Raw genomic sequence first — 19304 nt, forward strand, 5'->3', positions numbered from 1 at the left:
AGTTATTATTGAATATGAACAGTATTTATATTATGTATATACCTGGAAAAGCAGAATGTAAAATTAAGATTTTATCAACATATCAAATTATATCTTAAACTAGAGGCTCGGTGCACGAAATTCGTGCACGGGTGAGGTGGGGTGGGGAGGGTGTAACCTCAGCCCAGCCTGCACCCACTCCAATCTGGGTCCCCTCGAGGGATGTCCGACTGCCCGTTTAGGCCCGATCCTGGTGGGATCGGGCCTAAACGGGCAGTCGGACATCCCTCTCACAATCCAAGACTGCTGGCTCCCAACTGCTTGCCTGCCTGCCTTCCTGATTGCCCCTAACCGCTCCTGCCTGCCAGCCTGATCACCCCTAACCACTCCCCTGCCAGCCTGTTTGCCCCTAACTGCCCTCCCCTGCAGGCCTGGTCACCCCTAACTGCCCTCCCCTGCAGGCCAGGTCCCCCCCTCCAACTGCTCTCCCCTGCAGGCCTGCATACCCCCCAACTGCCCTTTCCTGCAGGCCTGGTCATCCCCAACTTCCCTCCTCTGCCAACCTGGTCACCCCTAACTGCCTTCCCCTGAAGGCTTGATCGCCCCCAACTGCCCTCCCTTACAGGCCTGGTCCCTCCCAACAGCCCTCCCCTGCTGGCCTGATCGCCCACAACTGCCCTCCATTGCAGACCTGGTCCCTCTCAACTTCCCTCCCCTGCCGGCCATCTTGTGGTGGCCATCTTGTGTCCACATGGGGGCAGGATCTTTGACCACACAGGGGCAGCCTTCTTGTGTGTTCGAGTGATGGTCAATCTCCATATTACTCTTTTATTAGATAGGATAGAGGCCTGGTGCATGGGTGGGGGCCGGCTGGTTTGCCCTGAAGGGTGTCCCAGATCAGGGTGGGGTTCCCTTGGGGCATGGGGCGGCCTGGGTGAGGGGCCTATCGTGGTTTGCAAGCTGGCCATGCCTCCCGGGGACCCAAGCGGAGGCCCTGGTATCTGGGGTTTATTTATCTTCTATAATTGAAACTTTGTAGCCTTGAGTGGAGACCAAGGCAGGCCAGGCTGCAGAAGCTTGGCTTCCTCCATCGCCGGGGGAAACCCTAGCCTCCTGCTCTCTGCAGCTCCGTGGCTGCCGCCATTTCTGTTGGAATCTATTTATCTTCTATAATTGAAACTTTGTACCCTTGAGTGGAGGCCTGGGCCGAGGGACCCACAGCCTGGCCTGTGCCCTCTCGCAGTCCGGGACCCCCAGGGGATGTCTGCCTGCTGGCTTAGGCCCACTCTCTGTGGGGAGCAGGCCTACGCTGGCAGGCAGACATCCCTCTCACAGTCCGGGACCTCTCGTTCCTTACCGCCTGCTTGCTTGCTGCGCCCTACCGCTCAGCTCATTGCTACTTAGTGCTGCTGCGGAGGCTCTCACCACCGCCACTGTGCTCTCCAGCCGTGAGCCCGACTTCTAGCTGAGCGGCACTCCTCCTGTGGGAGCACACTGACCACCAGGGAGCAGCTCCTATATTGAGCGTCTGCCCCCTGGTGGTCAGTTCAGAGCTACCAGTCATTCCACTGTTCGGTCGATTTGCATATTAGGGTTTTATTATATAAGATAGGATATTGAATATGAATTATAAATGAAAAATAAAATTTTAAAAAGAATCAAATAAAATTTTAGATCTGCAAAATTTTTAATATATATATATATTAAATTCTCACCTGAGGATGTTTTTTAAATTGCTTTTTAGAGAGAGAAACATCCATGTGATAGAGAAATACCAGTTGGCTGCCTCTGTACCTGCTGACCCAGCGGGATCTAACCTAAACCTAAGTATGTGCCCTAACCTAGAATCCAACAGGAAATCCTTTGGTGTACAGGTTGAGACTCCAACCAATTGAGCCACCTGGCCAGGGCAGATCTGAAAAAAATCTTTAATGTACCTCCAGGCCCTGGTCGGTGTGGATCAGTAGTTAGATTGTCCTCCATGCACCAAAGGGTCATGGGTTCGATTCCAGGTGAGGGCACATACACAGGTTGTGGGTTCCATCCCTGTCAGATTGTTTGGGAAACTGATCAATGTTTTCTCTTTCTCTTTCCCTCTCCCTTCCTCTCTCTCTAGAATGAATTAAAAAATATATATCCTTAGAGGAGGACTTAAAAAGAAATGCTGGTTGGTTCAGTGGATAGTGCTTCTGTAGGTGGACTGAAGGGTACTGGGTTGGATTCTGATCAAGGGCATGTACCTGGGTTGCAGGCTCAATCCGGGGCCCTGGTTGGGGTTTCAGCAAGAGGCACCAATTGATGTCTCTCACATTAGTTTCTGTCTTTCTCCCTCCCTTCCACTCTCTCTAAAAAAATCAATGGAAAAATGTCCTCAGGTGAGGATTAACCAAAACAAACAAACACCCATCCCCAGTGTGATTATTGAAGGAGCATATGAAGTATTTGTTGAATAAACGGGAAGGGATGGGACTTTGCTTCCTAACTGTTTTAGCAACTCTGCAAGCCAGAGGGTTTATTTTTTATTTTAATTTTTATTGATTGATTATTTTAGAGAGAGGAAGGGAGCGAGAGAAACACCAGTGTGTTGTTCCACTGATCATGCTCTCGTTGGTTGCTTCTTGTCTGTGCCCTGACCAGGGATCCACCCCGCAGCCTTGCTGTATCAGGAGGAGGGTCTAACCCACTGCGCCGCGGGCTGCCTGTCAGGGCCCCTCAACAAAACCCCTCTGGGTGCCCTGGCCCTGCTGTGGGCCGAGCTCCTCTCCACAGCAAAGGTTTGGTTCCATTCTGTCAGGGCACCTCTTAGGTTTCGGGTTTGAGCCCCGGTCCGGGCTGACTGCTGCTCAGGAAGTGACTGAGGACTGTTGAGGTCCATATGCTTTAATCATTCGGTGGGGAGCTGGGGTTCCATTGCCGACATGCCCGACTCTGATCTCCGCTACCCCCGCTCCTCTATCGAGGGCGACTTCAACTATGGCAGCTGCGTGGCCTCTGCCAGCGCACACATCCGCATGGGTAGGTCGCCCTCTCTGCGGCTGGCCAGGCCTGGCTGCTGCGCAGTCGCCCGGGAGGCGGATTTCTGGGTTCTCAGGGAGAGCGCCCTCCACGCCCGACTCCCAGGGAGAGCGGGTCCAGAGGGAAAGCTCTCACTCCGCCTCCCCAGGGCTCAGAGGGGAGAGGAGTCCCAGGGAGGCCCCCTAGCTGGGTGCTGAGAAAACGAAACTGGAGCCCTTCCTCCTTGAACCCTGTCATCTTCGGTGTAGAAAGGGCCAGATGAAAGCCTCAGCAGCCTTACTGGGGCATTTTTAAATGAAAAGATACCAGAGGTTATTTTTATTTTTATTTTGGGTGAAAATAAGTTTATTGTGCAATCAATATTGTGTAATCATTGTGGTTTATTGTGTAATCATTGTGGTTTATTGTGTAATCATTGTGATTACACAATAACCTGCATTGAGTTATCTGCTGGGATGTTTGTGCTTTAGGGCATGTGAATGAATTTTATTTTATTTGACGCAGCCTCACGTCCCCGGGCCTAGTGAGCATGCAGCCCTGCCCACCGGCACCTGCTGGGCACCAACAGCCTCCTGCTGACCGGTCGTTACTGTGACAGTGTCCTGACCAATTTGCATATTACCCTATTATAAGTATAGATTATTGTATCATTTTCCACATGAACTGTAAACCTACTTGTTGGAGTACTTACTGCTGAACCCTGCTCCCTGCTCACTGTGGAGCTTGGAGGAGCAAGTTCCTCCTTGATCCTGCTCAACTACACCAACTGTGGGATCTTAGTTCCCCTACCAGGAACAGGACTTTCATGGATGCCAGGTATTAGATGGAGAAGACAGGAGAAGTCATAAGCATAGAAGAGAGACCTTATTGCAGACAAAGTAGCCATTGCTACCACGTAGCCATTAGAGAAAACAGTCCTTCAAAGTAGCATTACAAAGTAGCCACATAAAGCAGTCCCTGCTAATACAGTAGCAAACACAGGAGCCATACCAAGCAGCTGTGCACCTGCTGGTCAACAACACATCTTTATACCAACTTAGACAAAAGAGGCTTCTTGCCAAATAGTGACATCAGTATTTGGGTTATAGAAAAGTACACCAGTGCAGTGCATACAGTATAATCTCTGTATCCTTGCTTTTGCACCTGTGTAATGCAATTTGGCCTTGCACATCTGGCATAGTCTGGACAGGGCCCCCACACTCAAATTAGCCTTGAACATCCAGCATACTTTGATTAGGGTTCCTACACTATGTTTGTCCCAAACTATATGCATAAAAAGTACAAACTCCTCTGCAGAAAATGCTATTTTTTTTTTTATTCTACCATTACCATTATAACTGATTTGGTAATAACTATCAGTCTTTTTCTAAATTGTGCATGCAAGTTAAGAGATAAAGATGAATGCCTGGGAGAACTAAGATGGCCCCATAGGTAAATGCCTGTACTTGCTGTCTCCCACAACCACATCAAAATTACAACTAAAATACAGAACAACCATCATTCGGAACTGCTTGAAATCTGGCCGAATGGAAGTCCTACAACTAGAGAAGTAAAGAAAGCACATTGAAACTGATATGAGGGGCAGAGGTGCGGAATGGTCCAACACCCATGTGTGATTTTTTTTTAATTGGGAGGGAGATCATCTCTGTGGAGGCTGCCCGTGAGGAGCAAGGGGTCCCAGCCCACACCAGAACCCCAGCTCAGGGACCTATAGCTGGGAAGAGAAGTCCCCATAACTACGGGCTATAAAAACCAGCAGGGATTGGGGCTGAGAGACAGGGAGGCTGCTGGAGACCCAGGTGTTCTTTTTAAAAGGCTGGCACATGAACTTACATGGTCCTGCTTCATCTGAGCTCCAGCAATGGGCACAGGGATGCTGCTCTGGGGGACCCAGACACATACAGGGAGGAACTGGATTATCTGGCATTGGATCAGGAACTTGGGGGCAGCTTTCTCCCAGTCAGGGGTGCTCACAGGGGTAACTGTTCCTGTGTGGGGACCTCCCCTGTGGCAGGGCTGACTGGCGGCCATATCTGTTGGCTCCATCCTGATGATTCCCTGAGACCCTACCCCATCCAGTCTGCAGCCCCACCAAACCTGTTTGCAGCAGCTTACCCATATGTCCTTGTTCAAGCTTCAGGTTTTGCTTAAGTCTCTCAAACAAGCTGAAGGTGGTGACAGCATGCCCCAAACCTATTAATAAAAGGCTCAAGACCCAGCACTAGCACCAGCCTGCTTTGCTTCATGGCTAGGCCTTGCCTTGGCACCTCCAAGCCCAACACAAATAGCTCCTGCAGGATGTCCCCAAACTTTACACCTCCCTGGAGGCCCTAGAGCCAGTGCACCCAGTGGACAGCTTCAGACCACAGCAGATTACAACTCTACACATCCACAAGTGACACACTCAAGAGGCAGACTCAGTGAGCAACAAAGCCCCACTGAAGCAAGTCCTGTTCCTTAAGGGTATTTTCTGCACAGCAGCTCTCCTACTGTAGTCACAGCAGGTTCTCACAGCCAATTGGCCTGGAGGTCAATTCCTCCCAGAGATTCCAATAGCAATGAAGGCTCAACTATAAGACTGTGCATATAGCTTATACTGGGGGTCACCTAGAGTGCCCAGCTCAGGCGACATACTACAGGACACATACTACACAAGGCCACTCTGCCAATTCTAGGGGACATAGCAGCTCTAATACATAGAAACAAACACAGGGAAGCAGCCAAAATGCAGAGACAAAGAAACATGCCACACATGAAAGAAATGGAACCAAGCAAACTACTAGATACAGAGTTCAAATCCATGGTTATAAGGTTACTCAAGGGTCTTCATGAGAGCCTCTAGGGACTTAATGAGACTTTCACGGATCTTAGTGAGAATGTCAAAGACATGGAAAAGAACCCATCAGAAATTAAGCATACACTAACTGAAATAAAGAATAATTTACAGGGATTCAACAGTAGAGAATTCCAAGAATCAAATCAATGATTTGGAATATGAGGAAGCAAAAAACACCCAAATCAAAATAGCAAAAAGCAAGATGTGGTAAATGGGTTTAAAAGCAGTCCTGCATAAAGGTTTGGGGCTGCTCTCTGGACTCCCTGTGTGGAGAAAGGCAGAGAAGTTGCCGGCCGGCTAATAAAGGCTCCCTAAATTTTAATTTGGTCTGGACTCCAGTGGTCATTCACTCGCCTTTGCTCCACAACATTTGGAGGCCCCTGCGAGATAACCAGCCTTTGCCTGGTCCTGTGACTGGAGCCCACCGTGGTCCCTGAACTCTCCGACCCAGGGGGAGATCTCTGAGAGACGTTCCTCACCCCTGGGACTGGTAGAGGTTGAAGACCCCGCCTGCTAAATTTCCTGATTGACTGATCGGAGCCGCCTGGATCTGGTTCTTACCGTAAGAAACTTATTTCTTCTGTGGGCACCCATCTAGGGTCTCTGGAAGGCTGGACACAGCGCTACTTCTGAGACCAGATCCTGGCACAGGACAGTGCCCGGCGATCCACAGTTGGTTGCCATTGTCTTTTGTTATTCTGTGTTATTGTGGTCTAATTGTCTCTATCATTAGAATGGGTCAGTCTGCTTCATGTTCTGTCTGTACTCCCCTACAATGTTTTTTGAAAAATTTTCAGGAATTCAAGTGGCGAGCAGATGACTATGGAGCCTCCATAAACGCTTTTGATTTACAGAAATTTTGTGAGCGGGGATGGCCGACTTTCCCGTATCCCAGTGAGTTGAAGGGGGAGCTTGATCACCTCCCCAGAAGTAAAAAACTCAGACTGTCTGGTGTATAAATGTAAGTGTGAGAGTCTGTGTGAAGTGAAAGCTACTTTGTGCTGTCTAGCTATACACATGAGAGTATTTGTTATCTCTTTCTGTTGTTTAATTTGTTTAAAGATAGTGCAAACCCTGCTTTAGAGGGAAAACAGTATAGAACTTTTAATTGCTTTTCCTTGATTTATAATTTTGCTATGTTAGTTTAAAATTTTGGAATTCTAGGGTTAATTTAAGGGTATAAAATTTGTGAAGGTTGCCAATCCAGAGAAGTTTAAACAAAGGCTTGTTGGGTTAGGATTAGTCATAATTAACTGCTTTGTAGGCTGCCTTTTTCAGACCTTCTAACAAACAGAGAATCATGTGGTCCCGAGAACTGCGACCTGCCTGCCCTTCCTGATAGATTTACAGTGGGTCTTGGGGGGAGGAAGAGAGCTGAAAACTGCTCTGGAGCAGGTGTGAGAAAAGGTAGAGGTGGTGGAATTCACTCTCAGCCTGCTGAGATAGAGGAGCCCTAGGCTGGGGATGGTTGGAGATACCAGAAGTGGTGAAGATTGAAATCTTCTGGGGCCTTGGAGTAAAGTAGGAAAATCTGGGAGGGAGAGCAGCTGTTCCTTAAGTGTAAAAAACCTGGTTATACAGGATCTCAGACCATTTGCCTTATTTCCCCTGCTAAGGACAGAGTAAATGGTTAATGCAGAAAAGGGGAGGTGTTGGCGGGGCGAGCAGGGAGAGATAGGTTTTTGTTGATTTTGCTACAACCCGCTCTGCTGGTGTCCTTGGTTTCAAGGCTTTCTGCAAAACACAGTGGATCTTCCTCTGCCCCGTTTTCTTCTTTTTAACCCTTCCAGTACACATAAAGAAAATCTCATTGTCCGAGCCTGGCAGGGCGGGGTTACTGGGTACTTCTTGGGTGGTGGTGGAATATTCAGCAAAGGAACTTTAAGATATAATATCTTTAATGTTACAACTAGTTTAAGTTTTAAAAATCTCTGTCTCTCAAAAAGAAATGTTTTTACCTACTCTTAGTTTTATCACAGAAGGTCTAAGTCATAAATGTTAATCTAAGAAATTCTGGATGTTTAGTTTTTAGGAATCATTAAAGGATTGAGGTTTCAAAGAATAAGGAATACTGAGTAGAAGATCTGAGGCATGGTTATGCATTTTTAAAGGACATAGAGAGAAGGTGTAAAGGCTAATTTGGAAGTGTAAAATTTATAAAGGTTGTGTATGTAGTAAAGAAGGAGAAGAGAACTGTTTAAAAGAAATCAGATAATGCAGCAAGCCAGGAAGAGTAAATAATTTACATTCTGTCTCCCTAAACAGAGGGTAAATAGTTATGCCAAAGTACTTAGGGAGGGACTGATAAAAGAAATCTAATAGTTACTGTTTGTTATAATACATTCAGAAAATATTACTTTAGAAAGTCCATACAAAGGACTCGCAGGGAAAATTCTATCTTAAAGCAGGTCGTATATATTTCTCCTTATACAATTTCTCCGAAATTTGGCAATACTTAATAAATAAATCATGGCAATACATTTCTTTGCATAAATTCAATAAGACCGGTTTCCAATAGTGGTTTTATTAACCAGAAACTTTGACTGGAGTATCATGTTTTAAAGAGCCCTGCCTGAACTCTGAAGACTTGAAGCCAATAAGAGTGCCATGGAGAAAGTCTGGTATCCTGCTTGGTAGCCCTGAAAATAGCTGGTGCTGGAGCATCAGGCCCAAACCCTACCATCACTGGCGGTTGGTCAGAGCAGAAGGGGAGCAATAAGGGCGCCTCTGCGTCCCTGCGGGACCCCCATGCACTCTGAGCCGCGATGAGTAGGAGGCCTACTGAGATGGGCCTTGAAGCCAAGGGCATGGGCCCGGGTAGAACCACTACAGGTGAGGATTCACCTAACTCAGCAGGTACTACAGGCAGGCCTGACGGCAGCTGGATGGCTTGGCTTTCTGGCCCTACGGGGCACATTAAGATTCAATCATGAGATTCCAGCAAAGGTAGTCGGTTACCATTCTTGTTATGTTTATGCAAACAATCAGGCCAAATTAAATACACTAGGTAAATTAATCTTGATTTGGCTCTTTTGATAAACATGGGGGTAATTTTGAGGAGAAAAATTCTACTTCAATATTAGTTATTAAAACTGAAGGGTTTTCTTTCCCTTCCACCAGGCCATTTGTTACAGTTTGTCCCCGCCAGGTCACAAGCCCACCTCCTTCTGTGCCCAGGCCTCATTGTCCCTCTGACAGACAGCATGGATCTCTTGGCTCTGAGAGAAACCTCTGATCCTCCTCAGCAGGAAGTAGCTAGAAGAGCCCACCGACGTCCATTTTCCCTAAAAGAATTCAGAGCCAGGATCCTTGAGGTAATATATTAGGCAGTTAGACAGATATGAGCAGAGCAAGGACGATGGGCCAACTAGCACTACCAGATGTAATTAAGTCTTTCCATCTCTACCTATGTGAGACAAGGGGACTCCCCAGAAGCAAGAGGGAATGAGGCTGCAGATGAAGCAGCCCAGGAGGCTGCCCTAAAACCAGTGGGGCCTCTACAGATTCTAGTGACTGTTCCAAACCCTGACCTACCCACCTCACCAGCTTACATGGAAACCCAATCTAGAAAAGCTAAAATCCATAACCAATCTTTACTCAAGTTCTTACAGGCTTTACAGTCTACCCAGAAAGCAGTCCAGAAGCATGTCCAAGGTACTCTGCCTGTACCAATTCTGATCCAGTCCATCATTCCACCCTGGTAACTCTGTTTGGGTAAAGAAATTTGCCACACAAAGTCTGACTCCTACCTGGAAAGGACCACCTCCATGGCAGTCAAGGTCGACGGGATCCCAACGTGGCTTCATCACAACTGGCTTAAGACAGCCCAGGCAAAATAGGGAGTCTAGGACTCTTTGGACCCTCTAAAGATTAGTCCTGGCCCTCATTCTGGGCCCTTATCTTATAAACAGGCCCACTGACTTTATTCAGCAAAAAATTAATTCTATCAGGCTTATAGTCCTCAGGGGTCAATATAACTCCCTCACCAATAATGACCCAAAAGAGTCAATGATTTGACTCATGTACAAAAAACCAGTGTGGAATGTTGGAGAGTGGGAATTTTTGAGCATGCTTCCTCCTAGTCGACTTGGCCTTGAATCCCAGCTGAAGATTACCCCCATTCCAGAGAGGCCATAGACTATGCCCCAGATAGAGTTGTCAGTGTTGACACCAGGCCAGGCCTTGAGATACGGTCTTATGGCCCCTTCCCAGCACATAGGCCTTCTTTCATAGATCACTGTCAGCTTTCTTGGGAACAGGATGACCCTGTAAATAACATGGTCATCAATAACATGACCCTGACATTACTTAATAAAAACTGTTTTGTCTTAAATTACTTACTCTACAAAAACAAGATGTGGTAAATGGGTTTAAAAGCAGTCCTGCACAAAGGTTTGGGGCTGCTCTCTGGACTCCCTGCATGGAGGAAGGCAGAGCAGTTGCCGGCCGGCTAATCAAGGCTCCCTAAATTTTAATTTGGTCTGGACTCCAGTGGTTGTTCACTCGCCTTTGCTCCACAACACTACAACCAAGATTACTCTACCCAGCAAAGCTATCATTTAGAATTGAAGGTCAGATAAAGAGCTTCACAGACAAGAAAAAGCTAAAAGAGTTCATCACCATGAAACTAGTATTGCATGACATGTTGAAGGGTATTCTTTAAAAGAGGAAGAAGAAGAAGAATAAGAAAAAATAAAAAATATGAACAATAAAATGGAAATAAATACATATCTATCAACAATTGAATCTAAAAATCAAAATAAATCAACAAAAAATCTAATGAACAAAATAAACTAATGAATAAAATAGAATTAGAGGCATGGAAACATGGAACAGACTGATCAATTTCAGAGGGAAGGGGGCTGGGGAGTGGGAAGAGATTAACCAAAGATCTTACCTATAGACACAGACAGTTGGGTGGTGAAGGCCTGCGGTGGGGTGAGAACTGGGTGGAGGGGAGCATTAGGGGGAAAAAGGAGGATATCTGTAATACTCTCAACAATAAAGATTTTTTAAAAAGATGAATGCCTAAAGCTCTATGATCATTAGGAACTAGTGATTGTTTGTAGTGAGAGATAGGAAACTAGAAACAAAATGGATAAGAAGAATACCAAATAATTCATATAGTAAATTTGGGACATCAATTTATATTTATTTTGTTAGCAAACTAATCTGAGAGACAAAGAGGGAGAGGCAGAAGTATGTACTGAATGATTTGTTTTAATTATTTATAAAAGTAAATGGTGAAATGATCCATAAATTTGAGGAAATAGAAAGGTGGATGAACAGCACCCATAATGGGTCTTCGAGGCCCATAGACTTTATGGTCTGATGTAGTTGATATTTTATCAATCTTTTTTTGCCCTTCATAGACACAAAATTTTCTAGCTTGAAGTTTTAGATTGTGGGTGTTCTATAAATTAAAATATACTACTATCTCTGCTATTATTCATTTTCAATGCAATAGAATACTTCAGTAGAATTATTATTTAATATCTGATTACCATAGTGAAGATGAAAGTAGACTCAAAACAGAAATCGTCTATCATGTCTACTCAAAATTTTCCTAAGTCCTAACACATATACTCTCTAAGTCAAAAGAGAAAATCCTGGAAATAAATTCCATTGTTTTTGTTTTTCTGAAGATTAATTTACAGGTATATGTATATTTTTATTTCAATTGGATATTTTCTTACTTTTCTCACAGTCACTTGAGTACGACCCCCATGGACACAGAGCTGGAAGCACCCTTACCTTCTGACACAGGGTGGTAGTCTTCTCCAGAGGTGGCCGAGCCGTCCTTGGTGTGCACTCTCACGATGGAAACCTTTGAAGTGTCTCCTTGGCGAATCACTGGAATCTTTATAACCACTGATTGTCCTGGTTCTTTAGGTTCATTTATGCTAAATTTGGTTTCTCCAAATTTAATAATAGTCTCTAAAATTGTGGGAAACAGGAATAATTTAAACTGTAAAAGGAATTTTTCTCCATTTCTAATGTTTCTTTCCCTGTGGGAAGAGCTTAATTACTATTACACTCCTGGCTTCTTTCTGTTTCCTCACCCAATATTATTATTGAGTGTGTTAGGAACAACTGAGCACACATAACATAGTCCATCCCCTTCCTTGGGAATTAACCAGTCCCCAAAGAGCATATGCTCTAGGCAGTCTCTATGTGCCAAAAATTTATGGGAGCAGGCCACTGAGAGTGGGAGGAGAGGGAGGAAATTGTTGGCCCAGGACTACCTGCACCCAAAGGTATGTCAGGGAAAGAGGGGGGTATGAATGTTAGGGATTTAGTATTTAGATATAAGTCATATTCTTCAACACCAACTTTCAGTTTTAATGGTTTATTTTATTCCTTATTTTACTCTCTCTCTCTCTTTAAATTTCTCATTTGTTTTAAAAGCCTAGTCAAAAAACTGTGGGTTGTTTTCTAATCTACCTGAAACTTTAACATAGATGGATTTCAATTCCCAATTGAAAGTTGAGCATAATAAATGACTTCTTACTATCAGCATCATCTTGGATTCTTATCAGAGTTTCATTGTGTTCACCAACTGCAGCCCCAAAGGGAGAGTTGCTTTGTGGAGTGCCAAGAACTAGGCGGAGCTCCTCTATTTCCTCATAGAGTCTGTCATCCATCAGCTCAAGGATACAAGGCTTCTCAGCCTCACCTAGAAATATAATGACAGCAGGTCAATCACATACTATAGGCCCAAAAAGATACATCTGCAACTAGAATATAAGCACCACAAGGGCAAGCATATTGCCTTTTCCTTGCTTTATCAACAGTGCAAATAATAGTGTCTGGCATGTAATAAGCCTTCAATAAATATTTGTTGAATGAACGACTAATTGTCCACTCACTGCAATGACAAGCCATTACTTGAACAGAGGATTTCTTTAACATCTTTAAGTCTTTAAGTCCTGTCACTCATCTTAGAAAACAAGGAAAAAGAGCAAATGCCAATTTTTGTTTATAAATTGCTAACATTATAATCAAGAAGCAAATTTAGCAGCCTAGTTCAGGTTGATCATTGTTAATTTGACCACAGTACCAGTTTCTAGGACAATTACTGTTGGTGCCAGGGTGTAAGCTGACACGGTCCTTGCACCTGAAGGGACTAGCAAGGCTGGGACCCTTACCCACACAGTTCTCCCAGGCTTGTTTGGATGGCGGTTATCAGTAGAATGAGAGCAACCTTTTACGGCTTGCCAAGAAGTCTGTAATTATTTACTGAGATTTACTGTACCAAGAATTTGTCCTTCTACTCTATCTCTCCCTTAGAGATTAAGAGGAACAAAGAGTACATTCCTCTTCACAGACCTCCTATTCAGTATTTGTGTATAAAAGGCATTACGCAGTTAATAAAGCTAGCTGCAGTAGCTTGACGGCTTGCAGAGGTGCAGTCAGTGGCAGACTCCTCCCGATCCCGCTGTCCTGTCTTTCTTTTCTCAAATCCCACCTCCCTACCTCAGCCCAGTTCAACCTGTCAGGCTGGCCCTGGCAAATTGGCGCCCAAAATCAGGGACCTGAGGACTTGGGAAGCAGATGGTGAGGATCTCCTTCGGATAAAGAGTGCACTCGATAAGGTAAGGGAGGAGCAATTTATTGATAGTCGGGAGTAAAGAATGGGACAAGTAGAGTTTAGAGAAAGTGCCCTTTAGAGGCAAATGTTGAAGTCTATGTGATCACAAAATAATGTTGTTTCTTGTTCAGATTAGAATCTTAGTGTGTGTATGGAATTTAAAAGCTGTAATAAGTGAAACTCCACTGCTGAAGCCACCTCTGGTGCGGAGAGATTCAGGAGTGGCAGAAGAGGGCAGGGCTATCTGCTCTCCCACAATAAGATTACTTGCAATAAGATTACTTAATGCCTTGTTTAAAAATTATAAGAGAACTAGCAAGGAAATGCAAATCTTGGCCAAATTGGGGATGAGTTATTACTTCAAAAAGCATAAAAGAAAGAAAAAAATTGAGATCTGTCTATCTTTTAAGCATGAAAAGAAATTCGGCCAGATCTGTTGCTGATGCTTCCCCTGAAGTAAAGCAGAATATGGGAGAAGGGAAAGACACGTAATGATCCAATATGGATGTCCACTCTCCCAGTATACAAATTAAGAGTTTCCTTTCTCGCCATAAAAAAGTTTAAAACATTTAAAAATGCGTCTGGGATATCTGTACACGTGTAAAGAGAAAGCTGGTATAAGGCAAAATGTGCACACGGTCCGATTTCGGATATTAGGTAGGTCTTAAACTAGACTTAACTCTTTACAAGGGCTACAGAAATGAAAAACCCAGAACTGGTTCTTTTTCCTAAGAAAAACGGCGAAAAAGTCTTCTTGAAAGAAATTCAAGCTAATTCCAGCAGCAGGATTCGCATTTCCATAATAAAGAGTAGTCTTTAAAATGCTAATAAACCTTGTTAAAAAGTTAACTTTTAAAGCCTTCAAGAATATAAGTAAAATTGTCTCTGTTATAGAATTTATCCAAAGTAAATGCTTTAAAATATGGATTTGAATCTCAGAAATTGTTACAATGTAGATAACATATTAATTATAAAGATCTAAGTAGCCCAGATAACTGGCTACACCCTTTGTTAATAGAGGAAGGGGTAGACGCCCTTCCCCCAGCAGACAGGTCAGGTTCCTGCCAGTAGCCATCTTAAAGAATGTGGTAATTTACATTCAAATAAACCAAACCTAGCTTTCCAGAGCCACTGGCAAATAAAAAGTAAAGTTTAAATTTGCCTCATGAGAAAAATCTAGAGGACAGAATTAAAGCTATTAATTGATTATGTCTTGTATTTCTCTTAGAAATATAAAGTGTTATTAATTTAAGAACTACCAAAAATATTAACTTACAAGCTCTAAAAGTTTAAAGTACATATTAAATTAGGAGAAATTATATAAATATAGTAATTAAATACCTAAAATATAAATATATGTTTTTAAGAAAATAAAATGTTATGTTTTCTCTAATAATTAGGAATTCAAAATATATTAGTTATTGGTCTGATTTTAAAAAGAGGATTAATTCTATAATCCAGTTTAAATATAATTGATATTCTTTAAGATAATTTAGGTATATAATTTTTAAAGCATATATATATAAATATATACATATATATATTTAATCTTTCCAAGTTATTTCAAGACTGAGAGTGACATTTCATTGGGTCCCGAAATGTTCAAAAGTCTGTTCTCTCTTAAAAGAAATCTTTTTTAATTAAACCGATTGATACTTGAAATCACATGGAAAACTTTATCAAATAAAAATGAATATATTTTACTTATACATATGTATTAAATGTTTTAAAGGTTTCTGCCTGTAAGAAGGGCAAAAACAATATATTTCTTAAATATAACCAAATTTTTCAACAGCAGTAGAATTTCTAAAAAGACAAAAGCCATACTTTTAGATCAGACCAATAAAGTATCAAACCTAAAAATTTTACTAAATAAGTTGTTTTTACTTTTTAATTAAAGATACCTACTTAAGTTACTTTATAAATTAGTCCTTTAAAATATAATCAAGATCTCATATAAATTAAGTTAAATAAGAAACTAATGTTTAAATAATTAAATCCAAATAAAATCTAGGAACAGATTAGAAGCCACCATTTACTACCTAACTTGATATAGCCTCCTACATTAAGCTAGAGGCGTGGCAACATTTAGGGTTTGTAAAATCAGATGTAAATTTACTTTATTTTAAATAAAGATACCTACTTTAATTACTTAAATATATTAGCTTATTAAATTATATTCAAGGTTTTCAGCTTAAAGAAAAGCCAATATCTTTGTAAGCAATTTAATTAAGTATTCTAAGAAAGTTACTAAGACCTTGTCTATACAAAAAATAGCCAGTTTAAAATTAAATTGCCATACCTAGAGCAAAGAATATCCTTACATAATATTATTCTACAATGTCATTATCATTTTTAATATTTTACAACAGCATAATGTACATTTATCAAAAACAAACTTACAAACTAATTCTTTAAATATTTAGCAGCAATTTTAAAGGACATAAAAGGATTTAATCCCTTCCACTGTGTGGAGGGCCCCCTGGGAGGGCACTTGAGCATTCTATATTGGCCCCTCTTGCCCTTTTTGCCAAGAGGGACCCTCTTCTCACAATCCAACTGCCCGCACTGTTACCTGAGCTCTCTATTCATACTGAGGTTGAAGCCTCATAGTGGCTGGTACCATAGATCTGTCTCTTGCCCAATAGTGTGAGCTGGGCCCTCCTTGGAGAAGAAACCTGGGTTCCCCAAGATATGTGATCAATGCCAGGGCCCCGCCAGCAGGCGAGGGGATCCCAAGGCAGCTGCTGGGCGTAGAGGCCACGGGGGCATAGGCTACCAAGGAGACAGAACTAAACCTCACATCACCCTGCTTGGCCCCGGAGGATGGCTGGTTATCCAGAGACAGGTAAGATTCCTCAAGGAAGGAACAACCTAAGACAGGCACAGTTGCAGAGGGGCCATCAGGAGAGAACTTGGGGGTCAACAGAGGTGGGGCACAGATCCTCACCCCCCCAATATTATGGGGCTTAAACCCTCGCCCCTTCTGAGGGAGGTCTTCTGCCCCATGGCTGCTTCGCGCTTCCCACGCCCAGCTCAGATCGGGACCCAGGCAACAAACAGAGACTTGGCCAAGCTCAGATCGGGACCCAGATAACAGAGACATGGCTAACAGCAGCTGCCTTATATCTAAATCCAGCCTAACACCAAGAATGCTCAGGGCTTTCTCAGGGATACAAATATTTCTTTCCATTAATATTTCCAGGGTAAACTAAGATTATTGTTATTAAAATATTAAATTTAAAAGTAAATTAGTAGTCAGCCTTACTATAAAAGTACTTATAATATAGCTAGCTAGTCTCCTATAGGCTTAACCTTCAAACTACAGCCATACAGGTTACGTATTATAAAAAGAAAGACAAAGATTCTTAAATAAAAATAAAGAGGTTTCCTTCAAATGTTATAGGAATTATAATTAAAAGCCTATATATTTAGCCTTTTAAACTAAGGTAAATTATATTTTTCCTCTCTAATAAGTTTTATATAAAATTTAAGATTAATAGAAAAAACTTAATATCATTTATTGTCCATAATCCAGGACAAATAAAATTAATAAGTAAATTAAGCTTCATTTCAGATTAATTTAAAGTAGCTAATTAATATAAGTATTCATAAAAACTTAATTATACTAGACAAAAACTGCTCCTAAAGTATTAACAAAACTTTATTAATAGTTCATTCTCATAGTAAAATTACTTAACATACAATAAATCCAAAGCAATCATATTTCTATACAAAAATTAAAAATAAAAGATTATCGACTATATTAAAAATTTTTACAAAAACCTAATACAAAAAAAGAGATTAATAGAAGAATATCTTAAAAGAAATATTCTATAAGTAAATTATATCAAGCCTTAATTACTTTAAAATTTTTACTCAAAAATTAATTTTTAATTTATAATATTGATAACAAGACACCCATAAAATCTTATAGTATCAAAATAAGCCAAAGGAAAATCATTTTAGACAAAAATCAAAAGGATCCCAACTCTAATTTATAGAAAAGATTTCTTTATTAACCTTTGGTCGAGAGTATGTTTATATATTTCCAGAAAAGCCCATGTAGATTCCTACAACAACGGATTCCAGAGAGGACCTGATAGAACTGTTCTAGCCACAGAGTGGGCAGTCACCCACAAGAACAAAGGTAAAATAGTCCAGAAATAAATATAGTAAGACGCCTTGCCATGCTAGTAGTCAGCAGCTGTACATTACTACAGGTTGCCCAGGACCAGGGCAAGGAAGGTCGGTGTGTGTACTTTCAAATCATGTATACACACTGTTCTACATAAAAGTCAAAATGTTTAATGTTTTGTGTTCTACCGGGACCCCTGGCTTAAGGACTTATTTTATTTCTAACACAGGAAATAGTATTAACTACCACATTAAAAGAAATATTATTCCTCAAGCATTAACCATTTTTACAGATAAATCCAGTTCTAGAAAGGCTAGATCTACTAAAGCAGGGGAGCAAAAGGTCCTTCAAACCCCTTATATTTCAGTAGAAATACAAGCTCTTATTTATACCTTAACAGATTTTACTACAGAGCCCATCAACCTATAGTAATAGTACTTATGTGGTAAGTATAACAAAAATTATTAAAACAGCTACTATAGGGCACACTAATTTAGAAGAACTTTTCATTTAATTTTCAGCCTTTAAAATGTTATTTAACAATAACAATTTCAATATTTTATTAAAAGCAATATCCTTAGTATATTATTCACCTTCCTGTACCAACTTTAGGGGTAAATCCCCGAGGACTTAAACCTAATCAAATCTAGCAAAATAAATATCACTCAATTGTAGAAAGAACCAATCATACTCTTAAAATCATTTACTAAAACAAAAAGGGGGAGACAGTTGTTATGTGTCACCTCAATAGTAGCTCAGTCATGCTTTTTAGACATTAAAAATTTTTAAATTGTGATACAGAGGATTGTACAGCAGGTTAAAGGCATCAGGCCTCCTGTACAATAGCCTCCACCGAGTCAGCTAGGTGGAAGGAAGCATAAATCAGAAAAGAGTTTTATCAGATTCAGTAATAATGAGGGGAAGAGGTTGTGTTTTATATCTTTCCAGAAGGAGCAATACAGCCAATTCAGGTGTCGGAGCGTTACGTGTGTCACCACAATGGACTCAGACAAGCTCCTGTGTCCCTTCACTCAAAAGGACTAAGTACTTCTCTAATAACAGCAAAGCGGAGGAAGAAGAAAACTAAAAGCTACGCAAGGGACTGAAGTGCCAACATAGAGTCATCTAAAGAAGTTAACGAACTGAAGTACAGCAGATTGTGGAAAAGCAAGAAGTTGAATCTACTTCTTCAACCATGTTCCTGCTCATGCTAGCATCTGTTAACTGCAAGTCTTCTGCAAAGTCTTGCACAGCCAAAACAAAGGACTCTAAGTAAATATACACCAGCAGCACAAGAGACTTTCTTTCATTTAGTAGCTAAAAATGTTAACATGTCCATAGTTTTGATTTCTCTCTTATTGTTTTGTTATTATTTAATAGCCAGAGTTTTGCTCTTGACATTCATGTTTTGAAAATGATAACATGTATATAATTTAGTTTTGCATTGGCATTGTTTACAATTGTTTTAATATTAGAGCTTTATTATTAATATTTAAATTTTACTTTTATTATTAGTAGCCTAAAAAACAAAAAATGGGGATCTGTTGGTGCAAGGGTGTAAGCTGACACGGTCCTTGCACCTGAAGGGACTAGCAAGGCTGGGACCCTTACCCACACAGTTCTCCCAGGCTTGTTTGGATGGCGGTTATCAGTAGAATGAGAGCAACCTTTTACGGCTTGCCAAGAAGTCTGTAATTATTTACTGAGATTTACTGTACCAAGAATTTGTCCTTCTACTCTATCTC

The 19304-nt window shown here is 41.6% G+C and overlaps 1 protein-coding gene across 2 annotated transcripts in view; it reads right to left on the reverse strand.

Moving 5' to 3' along the window:
- Positions 1-19304, reverse strand: part of FREM2 (FRAS1 related extracellular matrix 2) — a 337043-nt gene that overhangs the window by 84748 nt on the left and 232991 nt on the right. For both annotated transcript variants that reach the window (XM_079779003.1, XM_079779002.1), the window contains 2 exons: positions 12342-12506; positions 11585-11767 (listed from right to left, as the gene is read on the reverse strand). In XM_079779003.1, the coding sequence (XP_079635129.1) occupies positions 11585-11767; positions 12342-12506 (348 nt within the window). The remainder of the gene's footprint in view (positions 1-11584; positions 11768-12341; positions 12507-19304) is intronic.

This window comes from Cnephaeus nilssonii (assembly GCF_951640355.1).
Source record: "Cnephaeus nilssonii genome assembly, chromosome: 8".
NCBI classification, from domain to species: domain Eukaryota; kingdom Metazoa; phylum Chordata; class Mammalia; order Chiroptera; family Vespertilionidae; genus Cnephaeus; species Cnephaeus nilssonii.